Raw genomic sequence first — 15,047 nt, forward strand, 5'->3', positions numbered from 1 at the left:
AAAGGTAATAATGTGTACGTCAAGTAATTTCTTATATTTTCGTAATGAATGTGTGAATTTACAAATTAACCATGTATATAACTGAGTATAATGATAAATGTTCTGACCATCATTTCGTTGTCGTTCGCGGTGGGTTAAGTACGTTTTATTAAAACATGTGTATACCAACTTCTAGTAATTTGCAATATGGACACTTCTTGTTGGCAGGAAAACGTTTTTGAATAACGATATAAACACTTAGCATCGTGCAATTTATCCGTCTGCAAACTATTCCAAAACCAAACTAAAAATACACCATTCGTGGAAAAAGAACAGTGAGTCAGTGAGTCATGAATTAAGGACAATAATGTTGTTATTGTTTCAGCAAGCGACGGTTTCCGTTTTCTAAAGGCCGCCGCATAAAACGGATATGCTAAATCTGTATATATTAAAGGGGCTTGTTTACTGATTTTTGACCTGGTTTGAAGTTTGTAAGTAAATGCTTTAAATTGATAAATGTAAACATAGGAACTAAAGAACTCTTTATAAATTTCAGGTTTTTAAATCGCCAAAAGATGCATATAATGGATATTTAAGGTTATCATAAATGTTCAGTACGAGAGGTTCCCAATTTCATGACGAACAAAACAAAAATATGAATAATTTATAATCTAAATACATTTTTTTGCAACAAATGCTCAATATGAGATTCATGGCAATTGTAACTTATCCTGCAACGCTTTGGCCAAGATTTCAACGTCTAGTTGATGGTTGTTTGTTCCAATTTTCGCCATTCGTTCTTCAGAGCTCTTTTTAGACCAGAAAGTGAGTTTACGTGTCGATTCTGTAAGCGTCGTTTTAGTATCCCCACATACCAAAATCAATTTGGGCCGCATCTAGAGACTTAAGTCCATTCTTCGGGTAATATGAACTTAATGTTTTGATATTTTTTTTAGAAAACAGTGTTTAAAATTGTGGCTAGATGCACTTTCCTGCTGGAATGTCATGACGTGTTTATCCAACGGAAAGAGTCTCGGTACATCCTTTCGTATAAATTGTTTCAGAACTTTATTGATATAGTATTCTGAGTTTACCTTGGTCCCTTTGGGAATTATTCTGATCACTGATTTACCTCTGGACGATAAAGCAGCATACGCCATGACGCCACGGGCAAACGCATCACTTTTTACAAACTTCAGTTAATCGCAAACGTTTTCTCCCATTCTGACATAGCATACTCTTCTTCTTCCATAACTTCCACCAAGATAAAACATCGCTCGTCAGATGTAACAAAATCTCTCCACTTGCCACATTTAAGCTTAAGATATATAGCTTCCAAGACCTGGCCCTGCGCTTCTGAATCTGTGCCATGTTGAGTTGATGAGCCTTGAACTTCTTCCGTAGTTTTGCTTTCACATCATGCCTAATGATGTAGTATACTGTTCCCTTGAAAATTCCTGTGTCCAATGCCTTTTTTCTCTGGGTCGGCGGATTGATTTTAGAGATCCACCGACGAATTTTGCATACGACGTCAGGCGTGACCTTATATGGACGTCTACTTGAAGTAGAATTTGTAGCACCACCAGGCGTTGTTCTGCGCTATACAGTAGCGTCATGTCGAATATTCTGAATACTTCCCAAAGAAATAGCATGGTCCATCATTTTAGTTCATTTGAATGCTTCTGTAACTGCATTTGCATCTCAAAAGGCCTAAAACAATGCCCTTCACAGCTTCACTTATGTTCTTATAAGGCATGCTGAATAATATTGACAAATTGCATGTTCATTGAAGTATAGTATTTAACACATCTGCTAACACAACAATGGTTCGAGAAAACCGTGGATGTACTTGAAAAAACACGGATTCCTTTTGTTCATTTTAAAGGCAACTCTCGTTTTACATTTCCAAATCTGAAACATTTTATGTTTCATTTTTTTTCAATTTATCAAAACGTGAACAGGTCCCTTTAAAATGGTCCGGAGTCCAAACAGATGTTTCTTCATGTACAAACTATTTATTTTAACTTACATATATTTTTGCTGAGGCCCTTACACCGCTAACAAAGTATCCGAACTTATTTCTATTTACACGAAAATGTATATGTTTGACTATAACTTTAGTCGTACTGAACAGTTCAATATGAAGGTATTTACCCAAATTAAAACTCGCAAATGACATAATAACACTCATCAAATACGTAATTGCGGGATCTATAGCTTGCAACATTTAATTTTTTGGGATAATTTGGATATATTTCTTGGACCTCACGAGCAGTATGGGAACACATTTGTTTAAAATTGCTTTCATTTTAACGAAGTATATGTTTCTTAAATTGTCCATCGTTTACTTACTTCCGCAAGTCACTTGGCTAAGTTAGAATTTTTTTTTAATTCTTCACCATTTCGAGAACAGGGCCGGGGCCTTTCAGATTGGGAAAAGTCGCGTCGTTTTTTTAACTTAAATAGTGAAATTGGTGTTGTATTTGTTTGCTTACAAATTTTAATAAAAGTCACCAGGTGAATGAAAAGTTTGAAGCACTCACAGTAAAATGTTTCAGTGTAATGTGATATCTTAGAACCCGTATAAAATAATTATCTAGCATATACTTTCATTTGAATCGGCTTTTTAAGTTCTTTACATTCTATAAATTATCCTTATACCCAGTATTCATTCCATGAAAATGACTGCACTCTCGAACATCAACCCACACAAACCAATAGGTAGATATCAATTTCATTTCGTGCAAAAAGCTAATGTGAACTAAACAGCACCCGCTTTTAAACACATATTTTAAAATAAAGACAAAAATAATGAAAATTATGATGAATGTGCAAATTTTTGTTTAACATTATAACTTGAAAACCTGTTATCACAAATTAATTCTGTTAAAATGTATTCAAACACAGACTAAATTACAGGCATTTAAACACACACGAAGGGTACCGCACAAGCTAATCTGGGACGACACTCTACGCACATTCAATAAAACCGTTTCATAGAGCGCGGTTTCTACACGGATCGCTTTATAGCAATCGCATTTTTTTCAAGTATCACTTGTCATTTCAACTAAGACTAAGGGCGTAAATGGTACAACGGCCGAAACGCACAAGGCTGTATTGTTTATTTCGCTTACAGCCCACTTGTTACTAGGATCTTTGACTAGGAAGTCTTAAACATTCCACCAATCCCAACCGTCAAAGTGGTTTACGTGCGAAACGAACGTTCGACAAGTTTAGCCATCTTGCAGTAGGTTAAGTGCAGAGGAGTGAAATTGGTTGGCGAACGGTGACAAGCTTCTATCATCGACGAGAAAAAAGTATGTTCTTTAAATATATTGTGCTTAATTAAGAGGAATGTGTTCAATAACGACTATGTGCATACACCGCTCTTAATTATATATGGACTTAATGATGTATTGCATGCGTTCGCTCATTAAATGACTGTTTTTACGTGAATATCCGACCTCGTGGAGTAATCTTCTGTTTAAAAAAGGTGTCTGCAAAACAATTATTGTTGTATAGGTTGATTTATGTGCGACCTTTTTTTAAAACTGGTTGTTGTAATTAAGCTTTCAATATTGCGAGATATGATTTTAAACCAAATGTATATGGGAAGTGTTAGGAGTCATTATCAACAGCTGTGAATGACATAGACTGTAGTCAATATTTCGGAATAATAGGAGGTGCGCAGTTATGCAAGCGTCTATGAACTGTCAACTTAGTCCGTCATTTTGTTTAAAACAATAAAGTACATGTGGTTCCAATTTCAAAATTATTTTTTTAAAGACATGTCATGCATGGTTTCATATCACATATGGTTTAAACATAAATATTATAACTATTAACAGTAAAAAGAAATTAATTTACGAGTTTTTAAAATTGTTTTTCACAGGAAATAGAAGAGATTTTCGCTTCCTGTCAGAACAATCAAAATCGTGAAAATGGCGGACAGTGTTAATCTTCAATGAAGGTCAACATGTAAACTTATGTTCAATTGTGAATACGATCTAAACAGATTAAAAGCACAGCATCTCTTGTGCTTTGAACATTTTGTTATTATTATTATTTAACGGAAGATTTCAGTTTGAAATGGATAATGGTTTTCAAATGAAGTAAATATTTGCACATGTTAATCTACTTTCGCTTTTAACCTGAAGTTAGAACTTAGATGAAAAATTGAAACGATTTATTTTGTTTAAATTTGGTTGTCACAGTCAGTCAAATGATCTCTATAGCTTCTTAAACGGTTTGCTTTACTGTTCATTCATTCATTCAAGTGAAAACTGATTTTAATTAGTTTTATACTTACTTCAAACCGAAGTAACCAAAACCCATGCATGATAGTTTATACAATTACATTGGCATATCATAATTTATAAATATCTTGTTACAATAAGTGGTATTGATGTTTTCCTTATTGTAGATATTTTATTTACATTCAGAGCAATTAACATCATTTATCGAACACATATTTGATGTAATAACACACAAGCATGCATTTGATATTAATATATGCAAGAAAACAGCAAACAAGATATGGTTAAGCTACATAGGACTTCTTACACTGTAACAGGGCTTTAATACCAGTGTTATAAATATTCATAGACTATTAGTGCATTTAAAATATAATTTCTAAAATAAAATAAAATAATTTTCCTACCAACCTACCCACCTGTAAAATCTAGGGTCGGTAAAGGGCAAACCAACAATATTTTAATTGTGGCCTTATACAAGTACTCACACACATTTCTGAGATTTAAACGTTGACGTAAAATAATAACATTAACATATACCGACTGGCATTTCATTTTTCAAAAAATTACTGGACCAAAACATGTGTTTTATTAGATTTAATATGAGCGATTATGCAATTGTACAAAAGCAAACTCAGACTTATGGAACATACAACTAGCGACTGTTTCAATTGTGAAAATCATCGTTCAAACACAAATATCCGCAAACTGGAAATTAACTTTCAACTCCAAGTTCCGTTGCATTTGGCGCATTCTTTATATCATTTTTGTATTTTTCTTGTTTTGAAATACCAAAACAAAGGTTTCTTATTTATCGATTAGTCTCAAACAGTATGGTGTTCTGAGAATCGCAAATGAAGATGTTTTATTATATGTGATATAAAAGATGCACATCTAAGCGACATAATCCTACTGTCATTAATATAGGATTTCGTAGGAGATAAGCTTATATTTATACAGTCGGCCAATATGTTAATAAATAGATAAAATGTATGCTTATGAATCTATAACATATGTATAAACACTTAGTGTTAGACGGGTTTGATCAAAACCCATGTCGTGAGTTTTGTACATGAACTTATTGTTTGCAGATGACCAATGAAAACCACTGAAAAGAGTATATAATCGGAGTCAATTTTGAACATCGGAATCTGACGTATAAGGGAAATGATGTCGTGTTTATACATGTCCATCATCGTACGCTCAACTGAACGGCTCATGTTATTATAGCAGGATGGCCGCCAAGAACAACGTGTTCACCGACAAGGAGACTATAAATTGGTTCAAGGCGTCCAAAGCACTCAATGTGGCGAAGCAAGGACTTACTGACTTTCTTGACAAACAATTACAGAATGTACACGCCGCTCTTGGTAAATGTTGTGGAAACTGCCCGATCGAAAAACTCATACCATGTCCCACAAACCCATATTGTAACAAGAGGAAACGAAATTATTGTCCTTTTCACAAATCACAGAAACCACAGCCATGTCCAACATGTGATCACGTAAAACAGAATATCATATTACAGCACAGATACAGTGGGCCGTCCTGGAGAAACACTCGTGCGGAAAACTGGGCACAAGACTATTGGGAAATAGGAAAATGCTTCCTCCCTCCAGACGGATATAGCCATGTTTGCTCGGTACAGGAATCAGACTTCAATGGCGTGATAAGCATTATGTTGAATTGCCTACACTTCCAGACATGTCTCTCTTCATCATGTCTATCACCTCCACCGCCTGATAAACAATGTCCACTAGAAAAGGTTATGCAATTTAAAATCAAGAGTTTAATGCTTATACAGTATTGTGTCTCTTTCGTTCACGCATAACTGAATGTAATAACGAAAATCACGGAGACATGTACACAGTGTTTGGAATATTTCATGTCATCAATTTATATCATATGACTTTCTTAATAGTGTTTACACGCTTACATTGGTATTTCATGTATTTGTAAATTACACCGAGTATATGCGATCTTCATTTTAACAGATAAAACTGTGATGATTCAAAGAAAAGAATACAAATTAAGTAGAAGTAGTAGCAGGAAACAAATTAAATAAAAGTTGTTTTTTTAAATCGCACATAATGTTCTGCTGTGCAGTAGAAAACTCCTTCATGTTCACACGGCAGGTCCTATATTACCAAATCCGTATAAGCCTTCTTAAATTCGGTTATACAACACATAGACGCACTTTTGATTCTACAACAAATACAAGTGAACGTTACGGTTTAAAATGTATATGAAGTAATTATGTTTGATTGATGTTACTTTACAAAGATATTTAATTAATTTTTACTTATTTTTTAATATTCCTCGGGCATATTAATATGTTTATTAAGATTGCGAAAATAAAATGCTGACATTTAAATCGTGTAAACTAAAACTTCCGTATTGGATAAACATACAACTTGCTCATTTACCATGATATATTGTTCTTAGGTCCGTCAGATCGGCCGAGATGTACGTCACACATCCGACAACAAGGTTACAGATGCTGACCAACAGGACTATTTCCAGACCCTGTCCACGCTACTGGCTGATCCAAACTGCTTACAACATGATCCCTCAGCAACCATTGCATGCACGACTCTTAGAGATGTAAGTCTAAGGGACCCGTTTACATTTACAAATTTAAATCAGTTTGTGACATCTTTTAAAATTACAAAAAAAAGCACAATAACAAAATAACTTATTATAAATGATCAAAATAACATTAAGGCCATATAAATGTTTTGTGAAATAAGATGGTTTCCCCACAACGTGGAAGGAATTAAGCATTACACTCGTCCGTTCGTTCGTACGTTCTTTGAAACGTAAGTCCATCACGAAGATTTTCATTGAACTGGTGATTTCGCATAAATATTCGCCCTCTTGTCTATGTTTAAACTTTAAAATATATAACCACCCAAAATGAGTTTACTTTGTTCTCTTAAATTACAGAACGATATTGCTCACATTTTTACAGCTTATTGCCTTTCCTGTGTAAGTAATCTTAAAGGACTTCATCGTAGCTGCTTTGTACTTATTGGAGTGACAAATTTAAGGGCGCAAGTTGCAAGATGTAGACGCGCATGATTTTCAAAAACAAAATATGTGTATTCTGTCCAAAAGGTGGATAAAGCTTTGTGGTTAGGAAACGGAAGCGACGAGCCACCTAATAAATGTAATTATTTATATTAATATTATATGTAACTATTGATAAACATATATACTTTCACATTTGTATCCGGACACGGATTCATTAATTAAAATATGAACATATACATTGTATATAAATAGAGTAGTATGCTGACAGACGGTGAAAGCCTTGTGGAGGGTTAATTAATTTCTGTATTTGCGTTGAACGAGTGTAGAATACAAATACAGTATCAAACGTTATCATTTCACTGAAGCTAGAATGATATCGTACCATTTGATAATTTCATTCTGGCTTGAATTTTTCGACTATATTATACAATAGGAACAAAGATGGGCCAAATTAATACATATTTTACAATGACCATAGTATCATTATCCAGGGGAAGATCTTGTATACCGTAAACAAAAACCTTTAGACTTAACAAAGATATACAGTGACCTAGCAGAATTTGAGAGCAGGATGCGTCTTGCATAGTATTTCAATAATGATGAAAATCAAGAAAGAGAAGATGAAATAAAAGAGTATTTGAGAAAGCCATTGGAGGAAGCCATTTTACCAAAAAATATGAGAAAAGTGGCCGGATGCTTATATAGACGTATTAAAGATTTAAAGTATAGCATACAAAACGGACAGTCAAATATCGCTATTTAAAAAAACCCGGCATTATACACCTAACTTAATTACCGTCATATGTAGAAAAACGAAAGAATGCATTTGAAGACAACGAATCATATAAACAACTGATATCCATTATGAAGGAAACAGAATTGTCATAAAAATACACAAGAAAGGCAACCCATATAGAACAATATTCTTGAACGAGATTTCTTGCATGGAAACAAGTACTGAAACAATAGTAGAAGTAGCAGAAAATGAGTTAGCATTACATGTATTAAGTAGAGACACCAACATACATCAAAGGCACACAGATGCTTGAAAATGTTTAAGAAAGACAAGTTGCTGAACCATTACCAGAAGGAACTATTGTGTACTGTTTTATGTTATGACAAATCCAAAGAAAGAGAGACAATGTTAAAGCAGATAACAGCTTGTTCAGACCATCAACACAGAAGCAATAATAGAAATGATACAACAAATTTATCGGTCTATATTTTGATTGAATTTTAATGGCAATACTACAGACAACGAGAGGAAGTAGCTATAAGATGAAAACGTAAAATCGTTGTTGTTGTTGCGTGCTGTTACATGAGCAAATTGAATGAAAGATTATTATTACCGATATTCTAAAAGTAATTCATAGATTATTATTTTGCACTATGGACGCATCGAACAAATGTTTTTACACAATTTTTTGAATATGAAAACAAAATATATGAACACATCAAAGTAGAAGACACACAAAATCCACGGTAAACTTGTAAAAAAGAAACTTATTATTACGTTTAACCAACTGGTAAGCCAACTAGTAAACATCAATATTTCAAATATTGGATCATCGAACATTTGTCATGACATATTTTTTTATAGACTTAGAGCATGATTAAGAAATATGTTCTGACGAAAGAAAACACATCAAACTCCCAAAAAGACGTAAGCATACTTGCACAAAAAGAAGCAAGTAATTTTTATAGAACATGAATAATCTCGAATGGATGTTTTAAAAAAGAGGAGACTTACTTCAGAAGAAAAAAGTAAATCAGCCAACAACAGAGTACCTATTTCAACGTTCTCCCAAATATCCACGCAATAATTCGAAAATTTACAAACAAGCTTAACAAATTGGACCGATTCCAAGATTTTTCAATAGTTGTGTACAGACATGAAAACAATATTTTTCATGTTTCAACAAATACTAGATCATGCAAAAATGCATTGTTTGTGGAATGTTAAAAAAGTTTCCATATCAAACCCATAATCAAAATGCCAAATTACGTGACGAAACAAAACTTAAACATTTACCACATAGTGCATAGAATAGTTTGCAACGATTGCAAGAAGATTTTGCAGGTATCGGAGTCCAGCAAAACATTAAAAGAACGGGCCAAGGAACATGCGAATGACGTGCGACTACGGAGAGATAAACCCATTTAGGAACACCTCAATATGCGAGACCACTTTAAGCCTCAGCGTTAGCGCAAATGCGTGACAGTCCCCACTAGTATAGACTATTTAAGGAGTTGTATTGGATTCAAGAGTTTAAATCAGTTAAAAACATTGACTTTTTTCTAGCATGGGGTGTTAAAACATGTAAACATGTAGTCCAAGGATTGGTGTTGTAATTTTGCTAAAGGCGCCATGTCGAAATGTTTTTAGAGCAGTGTTTCCGTAAATTTGATAAAAGTTTTGATGCTCGAACGATAATAAAGGGAGTATTATAAAAGAATTTACTATTTACTCTTAACTCACTGAAGGTCCTTTCTGTAATATGTGATGGTATCGTATATGTGAGGTTACAATTTACAAAATTGTATGACGCTCAATCATATCTTTCGCATTTGATAAATTCAATGTGCATGAGCAAGACATTTAAAGTTTATTTTAAATAAATTGTGTTTTATTTCGTTGTTAGATTGTTTTTCCTTTTCACTTTGAGTCATATTAAAGATTCATTTATTTATTCTCGTGGCTCCGAAACTCTCGAAAACAATATATGAACACTCATGAAATGCTAAAACGACTTCGCACGGAATCAATTATTCATCTAGCAGTATTCTGTACAATATGACTGGGCATATTAACATATTTGGTTTGGTCTAAAGCAACTAAATAATCTTTCGGATTTAGATTCAGTTGCAGAATGATCACATGTCCATCGAAGAATTGGAAGAATACGAACGAGGCAAAGCAGGTAAGTTAAACAGGTTTGTTTCCTTATACATGTACTAATTATTATCGCAAAACGAAAGCGAACCATAGTTGGAAACAAATATGGACACGTGATCCATATATTTCATATATACAAAGACGTGTACATTTACAATTAATCCCTAAGGAGTTGTCTTTAGCTACACTTCTTACCTGCTCATCAACCTTATGTTCTTGTTAAGGCTTGTTTTAATGCCCCCGAAGGTGGGCATATGGTGATCGCATGTCCGTCCGTCTGTCTGCCTGTTTGTCCGTCTGTCTGTCCGTCACACTTTGCGTTCCGGTTTCGATAAATGCTCATAACTTCTATGTCGCTTCAGATGTAACCTTCATATCTAGTATGCAAGTGTTTATGGAAAAGGCCTTTCCATACGCACACAAATTGTGACCCCTTTGACCTTGACTTTGAACTTAGGGTCCGCGTTTAGGTTTCAAAATCTGCGTTTAGGTTTCGAAAAAGCGTTTTTCGGGGGCATATGTCATCATATGGTGACAGCTCTTGTTTTGTAAACAAAATCCATATAAGTATGTAACTTTCGATTGTTTTTACTTGGAATTTCACATACGTTTTATGCTAGTTCACTAAAAAGGCTCATTACTCTGGCCTGCAATTAAACGTAAATATAACAATTTAAAGTTTATATGATATATGGAATACTAATTAATATTAGTTGAAATTTTTAAATATAACTATTATAAAACTATAAGTGAAACTTCTCCCGTGTGATTTTGGGGTAGATATATACTTTTGATTAAAACAAAATGTACATAGTGATATATACTAGTCAGCAGACTGATAATCGAGCGCGTTATTAAGGAACACGTCTTTGTCCAGAAATTTTATCTGGACTATGTATTATACCTACAATCTGTACTGCTTGCTGGGTCTTAGGCGTTTGCGAAATCCTAGGGTTAAGGTTTGCGTTTATTCACTTTAAATCTCTGCAAATACTGCATGTATTTAATTAAGACTTCGCATACTTAGTCATTATGTTAGGTCCCTGCCAATTGAGCAGAATTGTGCCTAATGTTCATATTAAGAAAAGTCAGGTTTAACATTCGTGTACAAGATGCAATTTAAGATAAGGTTAACGTTCAACAATTGGAAATTTCTGTACTACTTTTCATATAAAATTGAAAAAAAATGTCATACATACCAAGACGTTAAACTCTGATTTGCAATTTTGCAAACATATGTTGCTTCGAATTCTTCTAGTATCAGAGATTTGTTTGTGTGTGCAAGTATAAGTTGATGAAACTACAACGAATAAATGCTTGTAACGTTTTTCAAGTTTTTTTTAAGTATTCATTTGAGGCATTTTGCAAGGCCCATTTCTCTGATTTTCATTTAACAGTATTAGTATACGTTCATAACATAACCAAATGCCAAATCAAGGTCTGCATGCAACATCAATACATCTGTGCATTCATTAAATGTACTCAATTGCAACTGCTCCCCGTCTTCAAGGTTACTGACCAAGGCTCTTATCTCTTATCTGCGACTGAGTAGGCTGATATAAATTAGGTACATAGTATTGGCATAACTCTAAAACTAACCATGTGACTTTGTACCTTTTACTAACACTTATCGTTAGTTAAATATTGTGTAAATAGTAAAAGGCGATCATTTTGGATAGCTCATCTTGTACTTTCTTTCAAACATTACAAATGTCAAGAATTAAATCCCAGGAGTTCTTGTTTTTTAAGTTCGTCTGAGAACATTTAGAGCAATTACTCAATACTGTGTTGGTATCACTACCACAATTGTCATAAAAAGCAATGGAGACATAGCCACCTAATAGCTTGTTCAGTTATACGGCGTCTCTTGTTTTACATCAGGAATACTTGTCATGACGCACATAGCCATATTTTATAAATGTAATATTTGACTCTTCTTTTAAACTTCGTATCGATAAACACGCACTCTGAAATATGTTCATATATAAAATCACCAATTGGTTAATACTTTTAAATCTGTTAATACTTCGCATATCATTGTCTTCATTGATACAATTTAGAACAAGTTTATCTCCTTACCAATCATTGTACAAACGTGATGGAGGAAATGTGCGCGAGAGTTTGCTATTGTTTGAACCAGTAATATATTTCTTTTTACATGCGTATTAATTTAAAGTGCTACATGCCTGTTTGAACTTAAATATTTAAATTGATGCAATGTTTACCTATATATAAATGAACGATACAGTTTATATTTGAGTTTATGCAAAAATATTAAGATAATGGATAATTACAAAAATTGTTATATAGTTTTCGGCCTATTATTTGAAGGCCTGAGTGGTTCATGCGGTATTGAGTTTAGATTTCAATGATTAGAGTTCTAGAAAAATAACATGTTTTCATTGATGTCCTTTTTTAATATATACTTGGATAATTTGACGTTGTTAGTAACATTTGTAGTTCAGGTATTAAACAAGAATTTCTAAAACAAAATATACTTGCTAATTGTCAATTTCAAATGAAGGAAACAGTAATGTAATTGTATGCAATGTTTAAATGCACATATCCGGTAATAATGTTTCAAGAATATATCGCATGAAACCAATTTTCCGGGTAAAATTGCTGTTAGTAGCAACAGTAGTAGTAGTTGTAGTAGTAGATTTAGTTCTAGTAGTAGCAGTAGTAGTAGTAGTTTTAGTAGTAGAAGTAGTAGTAAAAATAGTACAAGTATTATTAGTAGTAAAATTATTAAAAATAGTTGAAGTAGCAGTCGCTGTAGAAGTAGTAGTAGTAGTAGTAGTAGTAGTAGTAGTAGTAGTAGTAGTAGTAGTAGTAGTAGTAGTAGTAGTAGCTGTAGTAGTAGTAGTAGTAGTAGTAGAAGTAGTATATATAGTAGTAGTAGAAGTAGTTGTAGTAGTAGAAGTAGTAGAAGTAGTAGTAGTAGTAGTAGTAGTAGTAGTAGTAGTAGTAATAGTAGTAGTAGAAGTAGTAGTAGTAGTAGTAGTAGTAGTAGTAGTAGTAGTAGTAGTAGTAGTAGTAGTAGTAGTAGTAGTAGTAGTAGCAGAAGAAGTAGTAGTAGTAGTAGAAGTAGTAGTAGTGATAGTAGTAGTAGTAGTAATAGTAGTAGTAGTAGTTGTGGTGGTGGTAGTAATACCAGTAGTAGTAGTAGTATTTGTTGTTGTAGTGGAAGTAGTAGTAGTAGGAGAAGCAGCAGTAGTAGTAGTATGAGTAATAGTAGTAGTTGTAGAAGTAGTAGTAGTTGTAGCAGCAGCAGAAGTAGGTGTAGTAGTTGTAGTAGTTGTTGTTGTAGTTGTAGAAATAGTACAAGTATTATGAGTAGTATAATAATTAGTTATAGTAGAAGTATAAGTAGTTGTAGTAGAAGTAGTATTAGTAGTATCAGTAATATTATTATTATTATTATTATTAGTAGTAGTAGTAGTAGTAGTAGTAGTAGTAGTAGTAGTAGTAGTAATAGTAGTAGTAATAGTAGTAGTAGTAGCTGTAGTAGTAAAATTATAAGTAGTAATAAAAGTATTAGCAGGAAGTAGAAGTAGTTCTAGTATTACTAGTAGTAGAAGTAGTAGTAGTAGTAGTAGTAGTAGTAGTAGTAGTAGTAGTAGTAGTAGTAGTAGAAGTAGTTGTAGTAGTTGTAGTAGTAGTAGTAGTAAGAATGACATAAGTTGAAGTTAAATTAGTTGAAGCAACAGCGACAGCATTAGTAGTTTAGTAGTAGTATAATAGTACTGGTAGTAGTAGTAGTAATAGTAGTAGTAGGAGTAGTAGTAGAAGTAGTAGTAGTAGTAGTAGTAGTAGTAATAGTAGTAGAAGTAGAAATCGAATAAATAGAAGTTGCAGCAGCAGCGGATTAAAAGTAGTTTTAGCAGAATTTGTAGTAGTGATAGTAGTAGTAGAAGTAGCGATATAGTAGTAGTAATAATATTAGTAGTAGTAGAATATATAGAAGTTGCAGCAGCAGCGGATTAAAGGTACTTTAAGCAGAATTTATAGTAGTGATAGTAGTAGTAGAAGTAGTAGTATTATGGTTATGGTAGTCTTTGTTTTCTTTATTAATATTGATGTCAATCTCAGTAACATGTATTATTTCAGATTTTCGCAGGAACTTAATACAGTTCTATACGACGAAAATGAATACTGTATCGGTTTCTCCACTATGGGAGGGTTGTGACAAACCCGTCTGTGACATCTTTGTGACACCTAAATTGATTTCTATTATTATCGAAAAAGATGGTTCTCGAACGAAAACAAACCACACGATTCAACAATACAAAGACATATTTTACAATGATAAAAAGCTCAATCGTGTGTTAATTGAAGGAGATCCCGGCACGGGGAAATCTACATTCCTTATTAAACTTGCGCTTGACTGGTGCGAGGCAGTATTATTGCACAATCCTATTCACCTATCTACATTCAGCGATGTTGATACGTTGAAGGACTTCCAGTTTTTGTTTACATTTCACTAAGATATGCTAGCGGTCAGCGTGAGGTGATAGACATGATTAAAACACAAATCATAGACATAATTTTCACGGGTAATGAACGCAAAACGGCATTTAAGCTTTTACGTACGTTAATGAACATCAGTTGATGCGTTTTCTTACGTCGCCCTGGCTGCAGGTGTTGTTAATTAGTAGTAGTAGAATTAGTAAAAGTAACAGCAGCAGATAAGAAGTAATTAAGTAGAAGTAGACGTAGCAGTAGTAGTAGAAGAAGCAGTGTTGTTATGGTATGTGTTGTTTTCATTATGTATATTGATGTCAATCTCAGTTACATGTATTATTTCAGATTTTTGCAGCAACCTAATACGGTTCTATCTGACGAGGATGCATACTGTATCTGTTTCTCCACTACGGGAAGGTTGT

The 15,047-nt window shown here is 33.5% G+C and overlaps 1 protein-coding gene across 1 annotated transcript; it reads left to right on the top strand.

The window, feature by feature from the left end:
• Nucleotides 1-3,013: 3,013 nt before the first annotated feature.
• LOC127837486 (uncharacterized) lies at nucleotides 3,014-14,712 on the top strand. The gene is made up of 5 exons (XM_052364619.1): nucleotides 3,014-3,296; nucleotides 5,324-5,997; nucleotides 6,678-6,836; nucleotides 10,123-10,186; nucleotides 14,272-14,712. Exons 2-5 carry the CDS (start codon nucleotides 5,467-5,469, stop codon nucleotides 14,646-14,648), a joined length of 1,131 nt encoding a protein of 376 aa, XP_052220579.1. The 5' UTR covers nucleotides 3,014-3,296; nucleotides 5,324-5,466; the 3' UTR covers nucleotides 14,649-14,712.
• Nucleotides 14,713-15,047: the final 335 nt, after the last annotated feature.

The sequence above is a fragment of the Dreissena polymorpha genome, chromosome 7 (assembly GCF_020536995.1).
Source record: "Dreissena polymorpha isolate Duluth1 chromosome 7, UMN_Dpol_1.0, whole genome shotgun sequence".
Taxonomy (NCBI): Eukaryota; Metazoa; Mollusca; class Bivalvia; order Myida; family Dreissenidae; genus Dreissena; species Dreissena polymorpha.

What these genes read in the sequence shown, in the direction of transcription:
- LOC127837486 (XM_052364619.1), top strand. Translation starts at nt 5,467, where the DNA reads ATGGCCGCCAAGAACAACGTGTTCACCGACAAGGAGACTATAAATTGG. An exon ending in AACAATGTCCACTAGAAAAG is followed by an intron (nt 5,998 to 6,677) that starts GTTATGCAATTT and finishes TATTGTTCTTAG; the next exon opens with GTCCGTCAGATCGGCCGAGA. An exon ending in ATACGAACGAGGCAAAGCAG is followed by an intron (nt 10,187 to 14,271) that starts GTAAGTTAAACA and finishes GTATTATTTCAG; the next exon opens with ATTTTCGCAGGAACTTAATA.